Consider the following 14,215-nt stretch of genomic DNA (forward strand, 5'->3'; position numbering starts at 1 on the left):
AACCAGAGAAGGCAACCAGGCTAGTTTATAATCTGCTTGTATACTCTCCTTATGCAAGTGATGCTGCTACACAGCTGGCAGCGTTACCATAGCAACAGCATCTGCGCGCACTTTCCTCCTCTTGGATACACATCCTCAAGCTGCTTCTGTGATTGGGTGAGCGCTCAGAGGATGTCACTTCGGTTACCGAATGATGGGAAACTTTGCACATGAACGGAAATCCAACCCTTTATTTTACTGGCTGTTTCCGTGTGGCATTCAGATAGTCATGAGTGCGGTTAACAGCAAATATTGGTAGCCATTGGACTCCTTGCACATCTGTCTAGTGGGAAAGACCCGTCTCATTTTCGTTGGTACGGAAGCCGAGAGGGGACCGGTTGATTACACGGCGGCGGTGGGTCTCCACCCGAGAGTATGGCGGTCAGGATTGTATTCGTGAACGCATAAGGAACGGGGAGATGAAAGAGATGGTGAAAAAGCAACGAAACTTATATTAATAGGCCTAACTCTTGAATTTGTATTTATTTATTTATCTATCAACATTTGTTGAGATAAAACGCGCAAGTCTTGCAGAATCCATCAGGAACCGTCCTGTTTTTTCTCCAATGTCTTCGCTGGAGCAAGTTTTGTTTTTTTGTGATGCATAGAACGGTGAGCTAAGCAGATGAAAAACCACACGTTTCACATTGTCCAGCGTTTTGATACCTTTTAATGCATTTAAAAAAAAAAAATGCAGTCGTTTCGATGCGCATAGCCTAGTAATCAATGTCTGGTGTGCCTGTGGGAATTTCTACAATGAAATCCATCTTCGGGCAGCGAGTCTTTGTGCTCAGCTTTTTATTTGCCATTGCTGAGCGGTGGTAAGAAAGGCTGTATTTTTATATCCGTTCAAAATGGGACTCGAATGAATGCCATTTGCACGGATATATTTTATTCTATGTCGCGCGGAGAGTGATAGCTTTCGACAATCTCTTGAAATCATCAAATAACAAGGGAGCAATGCGCGAGTACAAAGTGGTGGTCCTCGGCAGCGGTGGGGTCGGGAAATCCGCCCTCACTGTTCAGTTTGTGACCGGGACGTTTATTGAGAAGTACGACCCGACCATAGAAGATTTTTACCGCAAAGAAATCGAGGTGGATTCCTCACCCTCTGTTCTGGAGATTCTTGACACTGCTGGTACCGAACAGTTCGCATCCATGCGGGACCTTTACATAAAAAATGGTCAAGGCTTCATATTGGTCTACAGTCTTGTCAACCAGCAGAGCTTCCAAGACATCAAACCCATGAGGGACCAGATCATCAGAGTGAAAAGGTGAGTGATTTTGGATCAAATCCGTGTATTATGAAAGGCCTACAGTAGGCCTATGTCAGAACTGCAACGTCTCATTGTAAACATGCATAGACGTGGATGATAATTCCTGCTTGCATTTTCCCACGAGCACATCTAATCGGACTCCTATCATATACCCCATTGACAGAAACATAATTGATCTATGTAATGGTAGGCCTACTACACAATCTATGAAGAAGCACCTTTGTGCAGAGTATACACTCACATAACACTCATTTTGAGGATGTGTCCTGTGGTGATACACAACACACAGGCATAGTGCCTACTTTAGCCTATTCAAGCATTCTGACCCTGCATAGGACTACTACTGCTAAATCTATCCAAGTGGTCCTGTATCATCCAACACTAGCCGATGTCCATCTCTCTAAAGGCAATGCAACTGGGTTCTTCAAACGATATAAATGATATATTCAGCGTTGTCTTTACGGCATGCCTGTGTCTTATTTAGCATGATAGGAGACATATGGTTGGTTGGTCATCTGCTATTTTTGCCTGGAGCTCTACAGCCATTTTAGTTTCAAGGCCATGGTGCTATTTCTCCTCAGTTAAACTCTACTGTACTACTGTACCACATCAGGCCTTGTCCATCAGTAGATGTGAGACCAGTTTCCCCTGCACTTTATTACAGTGGAGAGATAGTGTCTATCTGTCTGGCTACCTTGGATGCAGCTCTGCTCTGTGTGTTTGATGGGCTGTCCACAAGACTGTATGCTGGCTGAGCTTAGATGCTGCAACCCCAGTGAAACAGACAGCTGGAATACCCAGGATTCACAGCTCCAGTGACTCTGCGGAGAGAAACAAAGGCCTGATTCTAATAGACAGACAAACCCTCAAAATACAGCTAAAGCAAGGGGGGGTTGGCAGGAGTTGCTACATTTGGAGGAGCACACTGAGAAGCCGGTTTCTGAAGAGAGGAAGTTATCTTTTTATTAGAAACATGCAATCTGTTTGGAAAGGAAGAAAAAACCAGAACAAACAGGAATCATACGTATGATAAGCACTGTTATTATAGGGATGCTCCAGACATGAGGTCATCTTTAGTGGCCGCATGTCTCATTGTCCTAGCATTGTCCTAACATGTTTAGAATCATGTTACGGCAATGTGACATGCTATCCAGACAACTCGGTATCCCTTAGCGTACCAAAGTAATTCATATAGGTCGAGTGTGCAGTGGCCTAATTTGTGGCAGACTTAAAAAGTGACAACATGAATGAGTCATTCACACTCAAGACCTGGTGACCTGGTTAAGACCCTACACTCCGCCATATAAATGCTATATTATCGTCAAACTTTGTCTACATTCACATGTTTGTGACTCCCTCTTCTAGAGTTGATGTGAAGTGGGAATCCACTATGCACTGAGCTGTGACAGTGTGGGTTCATCACTCATTGGAGGTGTCGGTGTATCTGCCAGGGTGAATGGAGGAAGTCTGGTGAGCCACAAAGAGACAAGGCTCTCTGCTCACTGAGAAACCTCACAATGGAGCAATAGATTAACAACACAAAACTATCAAATTACTCCTCAACTTTTCAGCTGGATCCTCCCATTGACATGTTACACAGCGCCATCCGTCGCTCCGTATGAACATGGCCTCTCAAGTGATCTGATTTCGAATAAGTAGAAATCTCTGTAGCTGAAATTGCATTCTCTCTAATATTTACTATCATCATTGCCATTACCAATTCAGTTTTTCTTCTTCCTGGCTATCTTACCAAATCATAAGTTCATTTTTCCTGGCTATCTTGGTGTGTGTTTGTTTCAATAAATTCATGATCGCTTGGAGTTTGGATTGCATTTAAAACCATTCAAACAAATGTACGACTCCAGATGAAAGAATGAGGTCAGCATGTGTTTCCCCCATAAAAAAAATGTGAGTACAGGGAGAAAGGTATGTGAGGGAATCTGGAGGGGAGGGAGCGATGCTGCCTAGCTGGCGGGGTGTCATCCCCTAGTGTGTGTGTGGGTGTATGTGTGCACCAGGTGTGGGCCAGCTGTGGTGCGTGGAATCAGACACACACCCAGGGACTGCCTCCTCTCTCCTCAAGTCTGGTGTCAACTCCCTAAAGGCGTCAGCATGCGAACGAGTGTTCTCGCAATACTCCCTTAAAAGACCTTCACTTGAAAAGCAAGGGAAAAGCGGTACTGTTTGTCCATTTTGAGACGCCGTAGCCATTATACACTTCCTCAAAACAGTCAGAATGAACCTAAGATAACTCAAGAAATCTGTCATTAATTTTGACGTTTTTTCCGAGGAGAATTTTACTTCTAAGATGTGCAGTATTTCTCAATATTTTATTTTTGCATGAAAACGGATCGTCTCTCGTTGAATGACAACAAAGACTTTATTGAAGAATCCCTACTGTTGACCAATCACCGACGAAGGGGCGTAGACTTCGGCTTGTATCCAGAAATAATGCTGTGTGCCCGAACAGCCGAGAAAATCCTACACAAAGTTCAAAACGAACAAAAACGTCACAAAATGTCGTAATAATATTATGAACGACCTCTTCCGAACTGTTTTGGCTGGGGAGCATGCGGATGCCTTTAGACACCCAGGTTACCTATTCTACTGTCAGACTATCCAATACCTCATCACAGCCCCACAGGAACAAAGGCAATGCACATTTATGGCGACATGTACAATAAATCACGATAAACACTTTGCATGATAGTTTCCCCTATACAGTGTGTAATCACGCTGTAATACAAATGTATCAACATGTTAGGACTTTGTAATTACATTACATTTCTTCTTGTGTAACAAAAACCTCTGTTCTCCATTACTAAGCAACAACAACACGTTAATAATAAGTTGTTACTGGGTATTTGCAATGTTATTGCACAGGTTTAACAACAGTAAAGGGTAGCGAGAACACATGTACAGTATTGCAATTTCTACTTTAACGATCGTACTATGGAGTTACGGTTGATGGGATAGTGCGATGTCCTCCAGTCCTACCTCTGAGATTGTGGGGACCCTGTGGTGACTCAATCTCTCCCGTTCCAAACAGTTTGAAGAGAAGAGCATGGGAACCATGTTCTCTAAAGTTGAACAGTGTGTTTACAGTTAATGTTTGTAGTGTAGAGGTTACGTTGGAGTGTTGGGGAGTCTAGACCAGACCACGGCCATGGCCAGGTCTTCCCATGGCTTCCTCTGACGATATCTATCTGCAGGTATGGCGGCACCACTAAAAGGAAGAACACCGTATCCACAGTTGGTGTTGACTGTCCACTCTTTGTTTAGGGTTAAAAAAAACATGCTACTCTTCACTTAGGTAAATGTTTACAAGCTTACATTCTACCGGGGGTTTACACTAGAGCTGTCTACACTTACATTCAGATCCAAGCAGTAAACCAGGAAATGTACCATCATTTTGTAAAGGAAGATAATGCTGTCAAAGAGTCTAGTTGAATGATTTAGAGCAGTCAGTCCGTTGTTTTACTGAAGAGTATAACAATATTTAAGACTGTATTAATAAGAGTGGAGATTATATTAAAATACGTTTTAGGGCACTGCTAAATGTCACTACACCCTCCCAACCTGCAGAGGGGTGAAAGTGGAATGGGGCTCTGGCGCATAGCCCAGCCAGCAGCCTTGACTTCTCCTCAGGACCCCATGGCCAAGGAGGCCCCATGCCCAATGTCTCTCCTCCAGGGCTCCATGCTGCCCTGTGGATTATGCAGCTGTCACTGCTGTTCACTTAGCCTCTCCTGTCCTCGTTACTGTCTCACACAGGAGCCGTCCCGGCGCCCTCCCAAGTCAGAGGCGCTGGTGTGTGTCGCGCCCGTCCCGAGACCTGTCAGGGCGCATCAGTGTCTTCCACCTGTCAGTGGCACAGGGCGGCAGTAACAGAGGCCACTGGGGCAACTTATTAGTTCCACTCGCCCCCTGCCCCTCCATGCCCGCTGGGGGGCTCATCACCTTGCTTCAGCAACAGTTAGCCATGCACAGGTGATGCTGGCTGACGGGTGGCACAGGACGTGCTAGTGCACCCAGATATGATGAAGAGCATGGCAAGGGAGGAGGAACAGAGATGATTTACCTACTGGGTGATGTTGTACTTCTTTTTAGCCTCTGTTATGGTCACAGGGTCAGAATGAGACTATCACAGAGGGTTATTGTAGTTCTCACAGTATTTTCATGGTGGAAGGCAGGACTTATCCTATGTTGCAGTGATCTAGTACTGCAGAACATACCAATCAGGTCAACCTTAGGAGTTTGCCATGTGCCGAATGTCGGTTGGTTAAAATGACCTTGGGTATATGGTTGTCCAAGAATGTCCTAATTAGGCTTTGGCAGTATCCAGATTGTCATACCTTCATACCGACCTTGTGCCATACCGGGATGTTCGGTAATACCGGCACTGAACACAAGGGACGCTATTTTCAAACCCCTCTGAGCCTTTGTAATCCGATGATTAGCAATGCTAACAAGAACATGTAAAATCCCATAGAGAATGCTAACTAGATGATAACAAGCACATTGCAAAAAAATGTATACATTCTCTGACCGAAACTATTTTCAGGACAGACATCCCAGCTCATTAAGGTATACAAGTAACAACAAAAATGCTACTCACAGTTTGCTACACACACAAAAACATATTAGACAGCAAGGCTCTTGATTCTCTGCTGTTACCGCCAAGCGAAGTGTGATTTTGGAAGAAGCTAACCACTTAGCTAGATAGCTAACTAGCTACTAAATTAGCAAACCAAATGCACAATTGCAGAGCATTTTAGCACATTTTAGACAGTTAACTTAATAGTTATAAGATATCTAGCTGGCAAACATTTAGTTGTGAATTCCATACTGTTAGTAGATCACCTGGAGCATGCTGGACAACAGTGGGTGATTTACAAGGCTCCGATCTCTCGCTGTTGTGTGCTTGTAAGCAAATACCACGTGACTGGGTACCACTAGTAAGTGCTATAATAAAAAATGATGTGACAGGTGAAATGAAAAATGCGATCTTCTGTATCTCTTAACACATTGCACAAGTTGACTGCAGGTATTTACTTAAAAAGTAGCGGGGGGAAAAAGGAAATAGTGTCAACGGTATTGATGGTATTGAAAAAACATCCCACGGCTATTTTAAAATACCCCGGTGTACGGTATATACGCTATACGACCCAAGCCTAGTCCTAATTTCTCCTTGCACAGCATTCGGGTGAATTACTTTGGTCTTTATCTTTATGTTATTGTCAAAGCCCTTGTTCAAAGTCACAGACTAACATGCCATGAATTCTGTCCTGCAGGCTGCATATATCTATAACACCCGTGTGATTAGATGGAGGACTATCCTATTTGATAGAAAGTGAACTTGTTTAAAAACCCACAGATGCATCATTTTCATGTGAATTTCAATAGCCCTGTCAATGTTCCCCCTGTCAAGCCCACCCACATATTTGTTTCACCCAGATCAAGTGCAGCAGGGCCTTTTATAAATACTTACGCAGGGAACTCTTACTTTGTCTATTTGTCTAAGCCTGGCTTGAGCATCATCAAGCAGAGCTACTCGGAGCATAAAGGACAAGGCAATCGAAAAGAATGACAAAGTCTGCATTGGCAGCCAGGCAGTGTGTAGCAGAGTGACAATGTACGTGATTGCACTGTTGTTAAGAGTGACATTAATGTTTGACGCTGAAGCTGTTATTGTCGATTACGACTGAGGGGGAGAGAAAAGAACATACGACTACTAGAGCAACAGAGAAACAAGCAGCCTCAAGCACACATTTCTTCTTTCTGTTGTTTTAAGCTTACAATTCTGCGTATCCTGAAAAGAAGTCATAGAGCTAGGACGAGGACGTGTTACCAAATAAAAAGTAATGTGTTTGCTGCGTTTAATACGTTTTACTGGTGACAATGTACAATTACAGACGGTTATCCTGCCACTGTTTGTGGTAAATGGGTGCTACTAGATATAGGATGCAGGCAATCTTCATGTGCGTGTCCAGAGGATCCATAGATAGCTGAAGAGAGCTTCATTTACTTTCATTATGATGTACATGGGCTCATGCTCCATAGCGTGAGCCACTGTGATCTTCATGTAGACCCAGAGGTCTGAAACTGACTGACTGTGTCACTCCGAGCCCCAGTTTCTATTTATAAAACCCATAAATTAGACCAATCTAATCTTAGCTACTGTACTTCTCCTCTCCCCTCTCTTCAGCCAGCCAGCATGGGGGAAACACATTTCAGATTAAACACAGTCAGTGTTCTTTTCAGATTTCGTGATGCTGATATTTCATGTAATTTGTAGGATTGTTTGGTTAATTTCTTCACCCTCTGATTTTGCAATTCCAAGCCTCCAGGAAGAGGAACAAGCTCATTCATCAGACCATGACCGAATGTTTGAGGGGGCATAATTTGGGTGTATTTTTGTCTTCTGTAGAAAAGCACCAAATCACCCATAAAACTGCAGTCTGCAGACAGGGGCATAAGTGGGCCGTCTAATATCTCCAATCTAGCAATGACAATAATGCATGTCTAGCATTTGTCACTCCCTTCATTTCTAACTGGAATATTTTCCGTTTTTGACAAACTCGTCTTGTCATATTCTGAGAATAGTATCAGGAAAGCTTTACAGGACGGGAAGGAGTGGATATCCTCTTGCTACCTTGGGACAGTCGGAAGGATCCAAGGAGATTGTTTCAAGGAGCCCAAAGTAATATCTCATGTGTTGTCTGCTTTTGTCATTTATGAGTCATCCTCCCAAATAGCAGAAGGATCTTTTTGGCACATCCCAACATTAGGGCGATGCAGCCTTTCTGGGATCAGGAGCTGGAGATGTGTTTAAAAGTCCTCTCCCCTGGACTGTGGTGGAGCTCATTTATACCCCTGACTCAGCTTTATCCAGCCTCCTGAGTCAGCTCCAGTCGGACTCACTCCTCAGCAGGGCGCCACTGTGTGGACTCACTGAGACACAAATACACCGTCAGCCTGAGGTACAGGAGACTCAGGACAGACTCCATCTCACTGTGCAGGGACCTGGCTGGACCTCTTTCACCATGTAGGCCAGGCTGGCTGACTGTCTCTCAGGTAGCGCCCGATAAACCCAGCGGCCGGGCCCAGAGACCACCAGGCAGCTCCTACCCTGCTTCCCAGCCTCCCTCAGCTAGGCCCAGATCTATATCAGTGGATGCATCGTGCATTATAAATAGGGGTGTCTAGGAGAACTGTGCTGGTTGTTTTTGAGGCGAGAGTGTTTCAGCCACATGCATGTAGTCAGACTGACTGACAGACATACAGACAGTGGGAGGGTATGTTGGCATGCTGGGCCACTGATATGTGTTGATGACTACTGCTCACGACTTCCGAGTGGAGAATCTGTAACCGACGGGCTCAAACCTTGAGGAATATGAATAAGCTACCCTGGACCTTCTCTGCCCACTCCCATCCTCACTTCCTGCACCCAGCACCCAGCACCAGGCCCAGACCCCGAATGGCCATTGTGCCCAACACCCTTCATGCGAAGTCCCTGTGAGGCTCTGGTATCCGTGGCAGCCGTCCTCACACACCTCCTGAGATTGCAGGTCTCCCCTCTGTTATTACAGCTATTTATAGCCCCTCTCCTCCTTTGGCACCAGATGACAAGTTTTTTCTTTGTGCTGCCTGCACTCCTCCTGCATGACGGAGTCGGAGTGACTGTTCTGCTGTGAGACAGTTAGGTAGCCTATCAAGTCTGTCATTTTGTTAATGAATAGAATGGATGGCTGGATATGTTTCCATTTGACTTTTTCTCTCCCGTCACTGCTCTCTTCTCTAGCTCATCATCCGTCATGATCATCTGGGGTTCTTTGGGGTGGTTTTCATGTGGATTTTACAGTGAGTCCCATTGCTAAAGGATTTAATTTTCATTTCAGAGCGCTGAGAAGCAGACAGCTGTGACAATAGCACCGAGGACAGAGGCTGTGTTATAAGCTCTTCAGAGGATCAGAAATCATTTTCCATCAGAGCTCACTGAGTCTTAGAGCCAGGCTCAATCCCTTACCGAAATAGTGCTAATTTTGCTCTTGTCTCAGTGCACACACAGAAGCACACATGCTCACTTACCGCGCACACAGACGCACAAACTTGCTCTAGCATAAACACACACTCCCATCCCACTTTTATCCATGTTCCCTAGGCTGCAGGGTTCCTCATGGGGCATGCCTTCCCATGAATGTGTGGAGAGCAGGTTGTAATTGGAGGTGGCGAGGCAGTATGTGAACTCGTGACGATGGCCCCAGGCCTCCATATGAGCGGGGGCTATTAGCGACGACCGTGCAGCCACAGCCCTGTTTAAAATAGAAACGGCCACCCCTGCAGGGGACCGTCATTACCTCCCTAAACGCTGTGTCCCGTGTGGGTTTTCTCTTAACGGGTACAGCCTGTCCCGGCCCTCCATTCCACACGCCCACCACTATGATTAGGGCCTCTCAATGAGCATGGAGAGGGAGTGTATAGTTTGACTGCATATTTTTACTGTCACCACAAAGATGTGTTCCAAAATAGCACCATTGCTATCAGGGGCCTCCAATGAATTGTTGGAGTCAGGAATGCTATCGATGCCATTTCTTTCTCAGTCGACAGCTGTTTCAGCTGTTTGAACAATAGATGGACTGTAAGTTTTGGGTTGAAAAGGCTATTGTTTTCCAGCTGTACTGTGACAAGCTTTGTGGTGGCTGACTAACTTGTAGCCTACTGTATTGTGCTTCACAGTCACACACAGTAGCTTACAGACCCCTGTTGTCTACTGTTTTATCCCTGTAGTTCTTAGCTTGCCCACAGAATGGGGATGGCAGAGATTAGAGTTCATTCTGGATAATATATTCAGTACCAGATCAAATTGAGCTCCTTATTCTTTGCCAGTTTAAGCTTATTTAGCACTGGAGCCTGCAGACCGTGGCCCTCGTGAGAAGCTCAGTTTCCTCTACTTAAAAAAGTATTACAGTCATTGATTCTCTCCATCTCCCCAGTCTCCAACACTATGAGTGTCCTTGTGTACCTGTTACCATAGCAATCAAGGACGGGTGTTTTTTCCCGTCAAATAGTGTTAAATAATTTAGAGGCATGAATATTTCATACAGGGAGGCTAACCTTTGATGCTGAAAGGTGTCAAGGAGCATGATTCTCCTGTGATCTGTTTGTGTTCAATAACATGAGAAGAGGCATTCTGAGTGGGGTTCATAGCGGGTGTGTGCTGGTTAATATTATCACCAGTGAGGGAGCTCCTATTTGCAGATAAGAAATAAAAGCGGAGCCTTTATTCTCTGTGACGTGTCCAAAATAGAGATGCCTAATTCCTTGGATGCATCACGCCAATATCAGCAGATCCTCCCGGCATGTCTCCAATTTACTGAAATGTTGTCAATTAACTGGATTCTTTGGCTTGACCAATAAATGCAGACATTTTGAATCATGTCCATTAAATGTTTGTGGTACTCTTCATTGAGAGTGTTAGTATTACACAACGTTTAAGACTTAAGGTCCTTCATTAAAAATATGACGTAACACTGTCTTTCTGGCCCTTGTGCAAGTAGCCCAGTTCCTCAGTGGGAACACTCAACCAATTTGGAAGAGAGTTTAAAGCTCACTGGATTATGGCCTCTTCCTGCCCCTTAGGGATTGTAGGTGATTTTTCCCACTTCCTGTTGACTGCTGGCCTTGTTAAGTTCTTGTTAAGTTCTTGTCACTGATAGTAATAGGAATAAAGCATGTGGGCAGTATAGATTTCTCAGCAAGCCACCTCTTAGAACTGTGATTGCCGGGCCTTTTAGTTTATATATTTCAGGAAAATGTGCCACACGGATTTAATGTAATTATTTATGGCTGGCATGATTTATTGCCAATGAAGCTTTCATTCTAGATTGAAATTATGCCCATCAACTGTACATTTAGGAGAGTGCAGAGAGGACGTCAGGTACAGTTAAAACTAGTCAGCTCTTCATGGAGTACACGGCACACCTAAATCTCAGTTAAACATTTTAGCAAATCACATCTCCTCGTGTGTCTCATTCCGATCTGCCTTGACAATCAGCGACTGTCCATATATTCATGTCACAAGATGGTTTCTGATCATTTTCTCCATCTGTTTGTGTGTGTCGTCTGCAGGTATGAGAAGGTCCCAGTGATCCTGGTGGGGAACAAGGTGGACCTGGAGAGTGAGAGGGAGGTGTCGGCCAGCGAGGGCCAGGCTCTGGCCGAGGAGTGGGGCTGCCCCTTTATGGAGACCTCGGCCAAGAGCAAAACCATGGTGGACGAACTGTTCGCCGAGATAGTTCGGCAGATGGACTACGCCGCCCAGCCAGACAAGGATGACCCATGCTGCTCCTCCTGCAATATACAATAGCCCCAGAGCCTAGGGGACGCCAGGGGGACAGGGGAGAGAGGAAGTCTGCATACACCAAGATACTGTACACAGAGAGGAGGATTATACTCACACCAATAACATGGATGATTAATAAACTCATGGTAGAACTGTGGTGGATTTTAACTCATTGGTGCATAAAATCAGTCATGATGTAAATGATAATAATGATATGTTAATAATTAATAGAATGAAATGAGGAATGCAAAGGATTTGCGCAAGAGAAATTGACAAACCGTACTAAAGAAAAGTGCACTCGCCTTATGTTATCCTGTTTTCTCTGGCGGAGAAAAAAATATGTCTTGAGTCGTCCGTGCAGAATTACAGGTTTTGTAGTCTTTATGTTTTCTGCGATCAGCTTCGGTAATGTTTATTTTACATTGTTTTGGTCTTGTTGATATGACCCAGTTTCTCTGAGCACATCAAGCTGGAGCCTTCTTTCTCCATGTTAAGTTACCATGACAGCGCAGAGCGGCAGATAGAGGGGAGGAGATAATCCCTCTGATCAACTTGTTTGAAACATTGATGAGTAATTGATTTGTGTGCTAAGTTTTCCTGTGCAGAAAAATAGAGGGCCTACCTACCTTCATCCAATGGTAAACATTTTTTTGTTGCACATCACTAGGACAGAACCAAAGAGGTGACTTGAAAGCGCCTCCATTTTTCCCCCTCTTATTTCCTTTTTAGTTGTTTCGAGGAATGGAAAGAAAATGGTGGAAAAGTCAGTGTCATTCTTGAAACAATGTTGTCTTCTCCTTCCTATTTTCTTATGATAAGTGTAGCAGAGGTAGGTGTCTGTCACATATCCTGTGATTTGGTTTCAGGAGGTTCTGACAACAGATTCCTGAATATTGTAACAGTTTCATTCGGATGGGACAAGAAGGACTCCATCTTTCAGTGTTTGAATATCTCAACAGACTCTGTCTCTAGAAACTGTCTTCTTTTCAGGAATGAAGATGTCATCACTCATCATTCTCTACATTTTATTTTTTTGGTTGGGTATCACAAATGGGATGCGACGTTTTGTCAACATCCCACTCTTTATGTATTCAGAGTATTGAAATTCATAGTAGGCTAATAATAGTGATGATGATGATGATGATGAATAACAATTATAATTAACGGTAGTGTAAATATTTTGTATGGAAAGTGCCAGCTCCTATGAAGACACTGACTCAACACATGTGGAATTGTCAACTGTATGCATGGCTAGTAAATTTAAAAAAGGATTTCATCGTTTGAGATTATAATAGACTGTGGAAACGTGCAAACCAAACACATACACGTCTGGGTCTGGACACTGTCTCAACTGTATGTCGTTGTTGCCACGGGGAACCAGACCTTCCCTGAGTTACCATTTTTCATTGTTCATTTTATATTTTTTTTATGTGACCATTTACTCTTTCTCCCTCCCTAAATGAATGGTGACACTGTTTCATTAGGCACCCAAACAATAAAAGTGTGTTTAACACAATATATCCAAGCTTGAGTGACACTATTTCTTTATGAACTTATTGGAGTGACATGCATTGTACGCCATTGCCATAATCTCTCTAAATTGTTCTGGGAGAGAGAAATCTATTTGGAAGGAAATCGCTTATGTTTCTAATCCAATTGCAGTTCTAAATAACACAGTGAACAGCCAGTCACTTTGGGCCCGACTCTGACCCCAGTTAAATGCACATAAATGGAACGTAATTTCCTTTTTATGCACTTTTCTCTCTATGCGTATTCTGACCTCGAACTTAAGCATGAGAATAGCATGTTATTCACCTGCTATTTGTTTTTGGGTGGAGATTGAATAAATGAAGGTGTGGCAGTGGTGTGTCTACAGATATTCCATATTCTGACCTTGAATTAATTCCCTAATAATTCCACCATCTTTATGCGCAAGGAAACCATGAATAAGGTCAGGGGATAATTAGTAACAGTTGATAGAATAAAGAAATGTAGGCTAATTGAATCATTATCGAGCGGAGCGCAGACCAAGCCATAACAGTTTGATCCCGATGCATGGCGTAATACTTGGCTGTATCATCACACAGATCCATTGTTAGTGCAGGCAATTGTACACTATTCCCCCTATTATAATTATATGTACACTAATCTTCCAACATCTCCATGGGTTCAAGAATTGAATGTGGCAATTTTATGAATGAATCAAACCAATTTTTTCTTTCTTTCATGTGTAAAGGCTCTCCAACCCTGTTTTTTTATGTTTCATAAATACTTTCCTAACCCTAATAGTGTACAAGTATTTTTAAATCTACCAACTAGTGCTGAAACAGAGAAGAATATGCATATATTTAGATGGCTTTCTTTCACTGATCCCTAATATTCTGAACTGATCTCTCAATATATTCCATTGAGTGTCGACAAAATTCAAACTAAAAGGTACACCGTATTTAAAGGTATGGCTTAAGATAAATGTACTGAAAACCCAATGGAATGAAAACTGAAAACCCCATGGAATTAGAACCACGCCTGCAAAGCGCGTTACGCACCTTCATGA

At 43.6% G+C, this 14,215-nt stretch overlaps 1 protein-coding gene across 1 annotated transcript; it reads left to right on the top strand.

The window, feature by feature from the left end:
* Window positions 1-269: 269 nt before the first annotated feature.
* Window positions 270-13,186, top strand: LOC139546818 (ras-related protein Rap-2a). The gene is made up of 2 exons (XM_071355632.1): window positions 270-1,313; window positions 11,448-13,186. Exons 1-2 carry the CDS (start codon window positions 1,000-1,002, stop codon window positions 11,683-11,685), a joined length of 552 nt encoding a protein of 183 aa, XP_071211733.1. The 5' UTR covers window positions 270-999; the 3' UTR covers window positions 11,686-13,186.
* Window positions 13,187-14,215: the final 1,029 nt, after the last annotated feature.

This window comes from Salvelinus alpinus, chromosome 20 (genome assembly GCF_045679555.1).
Source record: "Salvelinus alpinus chromosome 20, SLU_Salpinus.1, whole genome shotgun sequence".
Classification (NCBI taxonomy): Eukaryota; Metazoa; Chordata; class Actinopteri; order Salmoniformes; family Salmonidae; genus Salvelinus; species Salvelinus alpinus.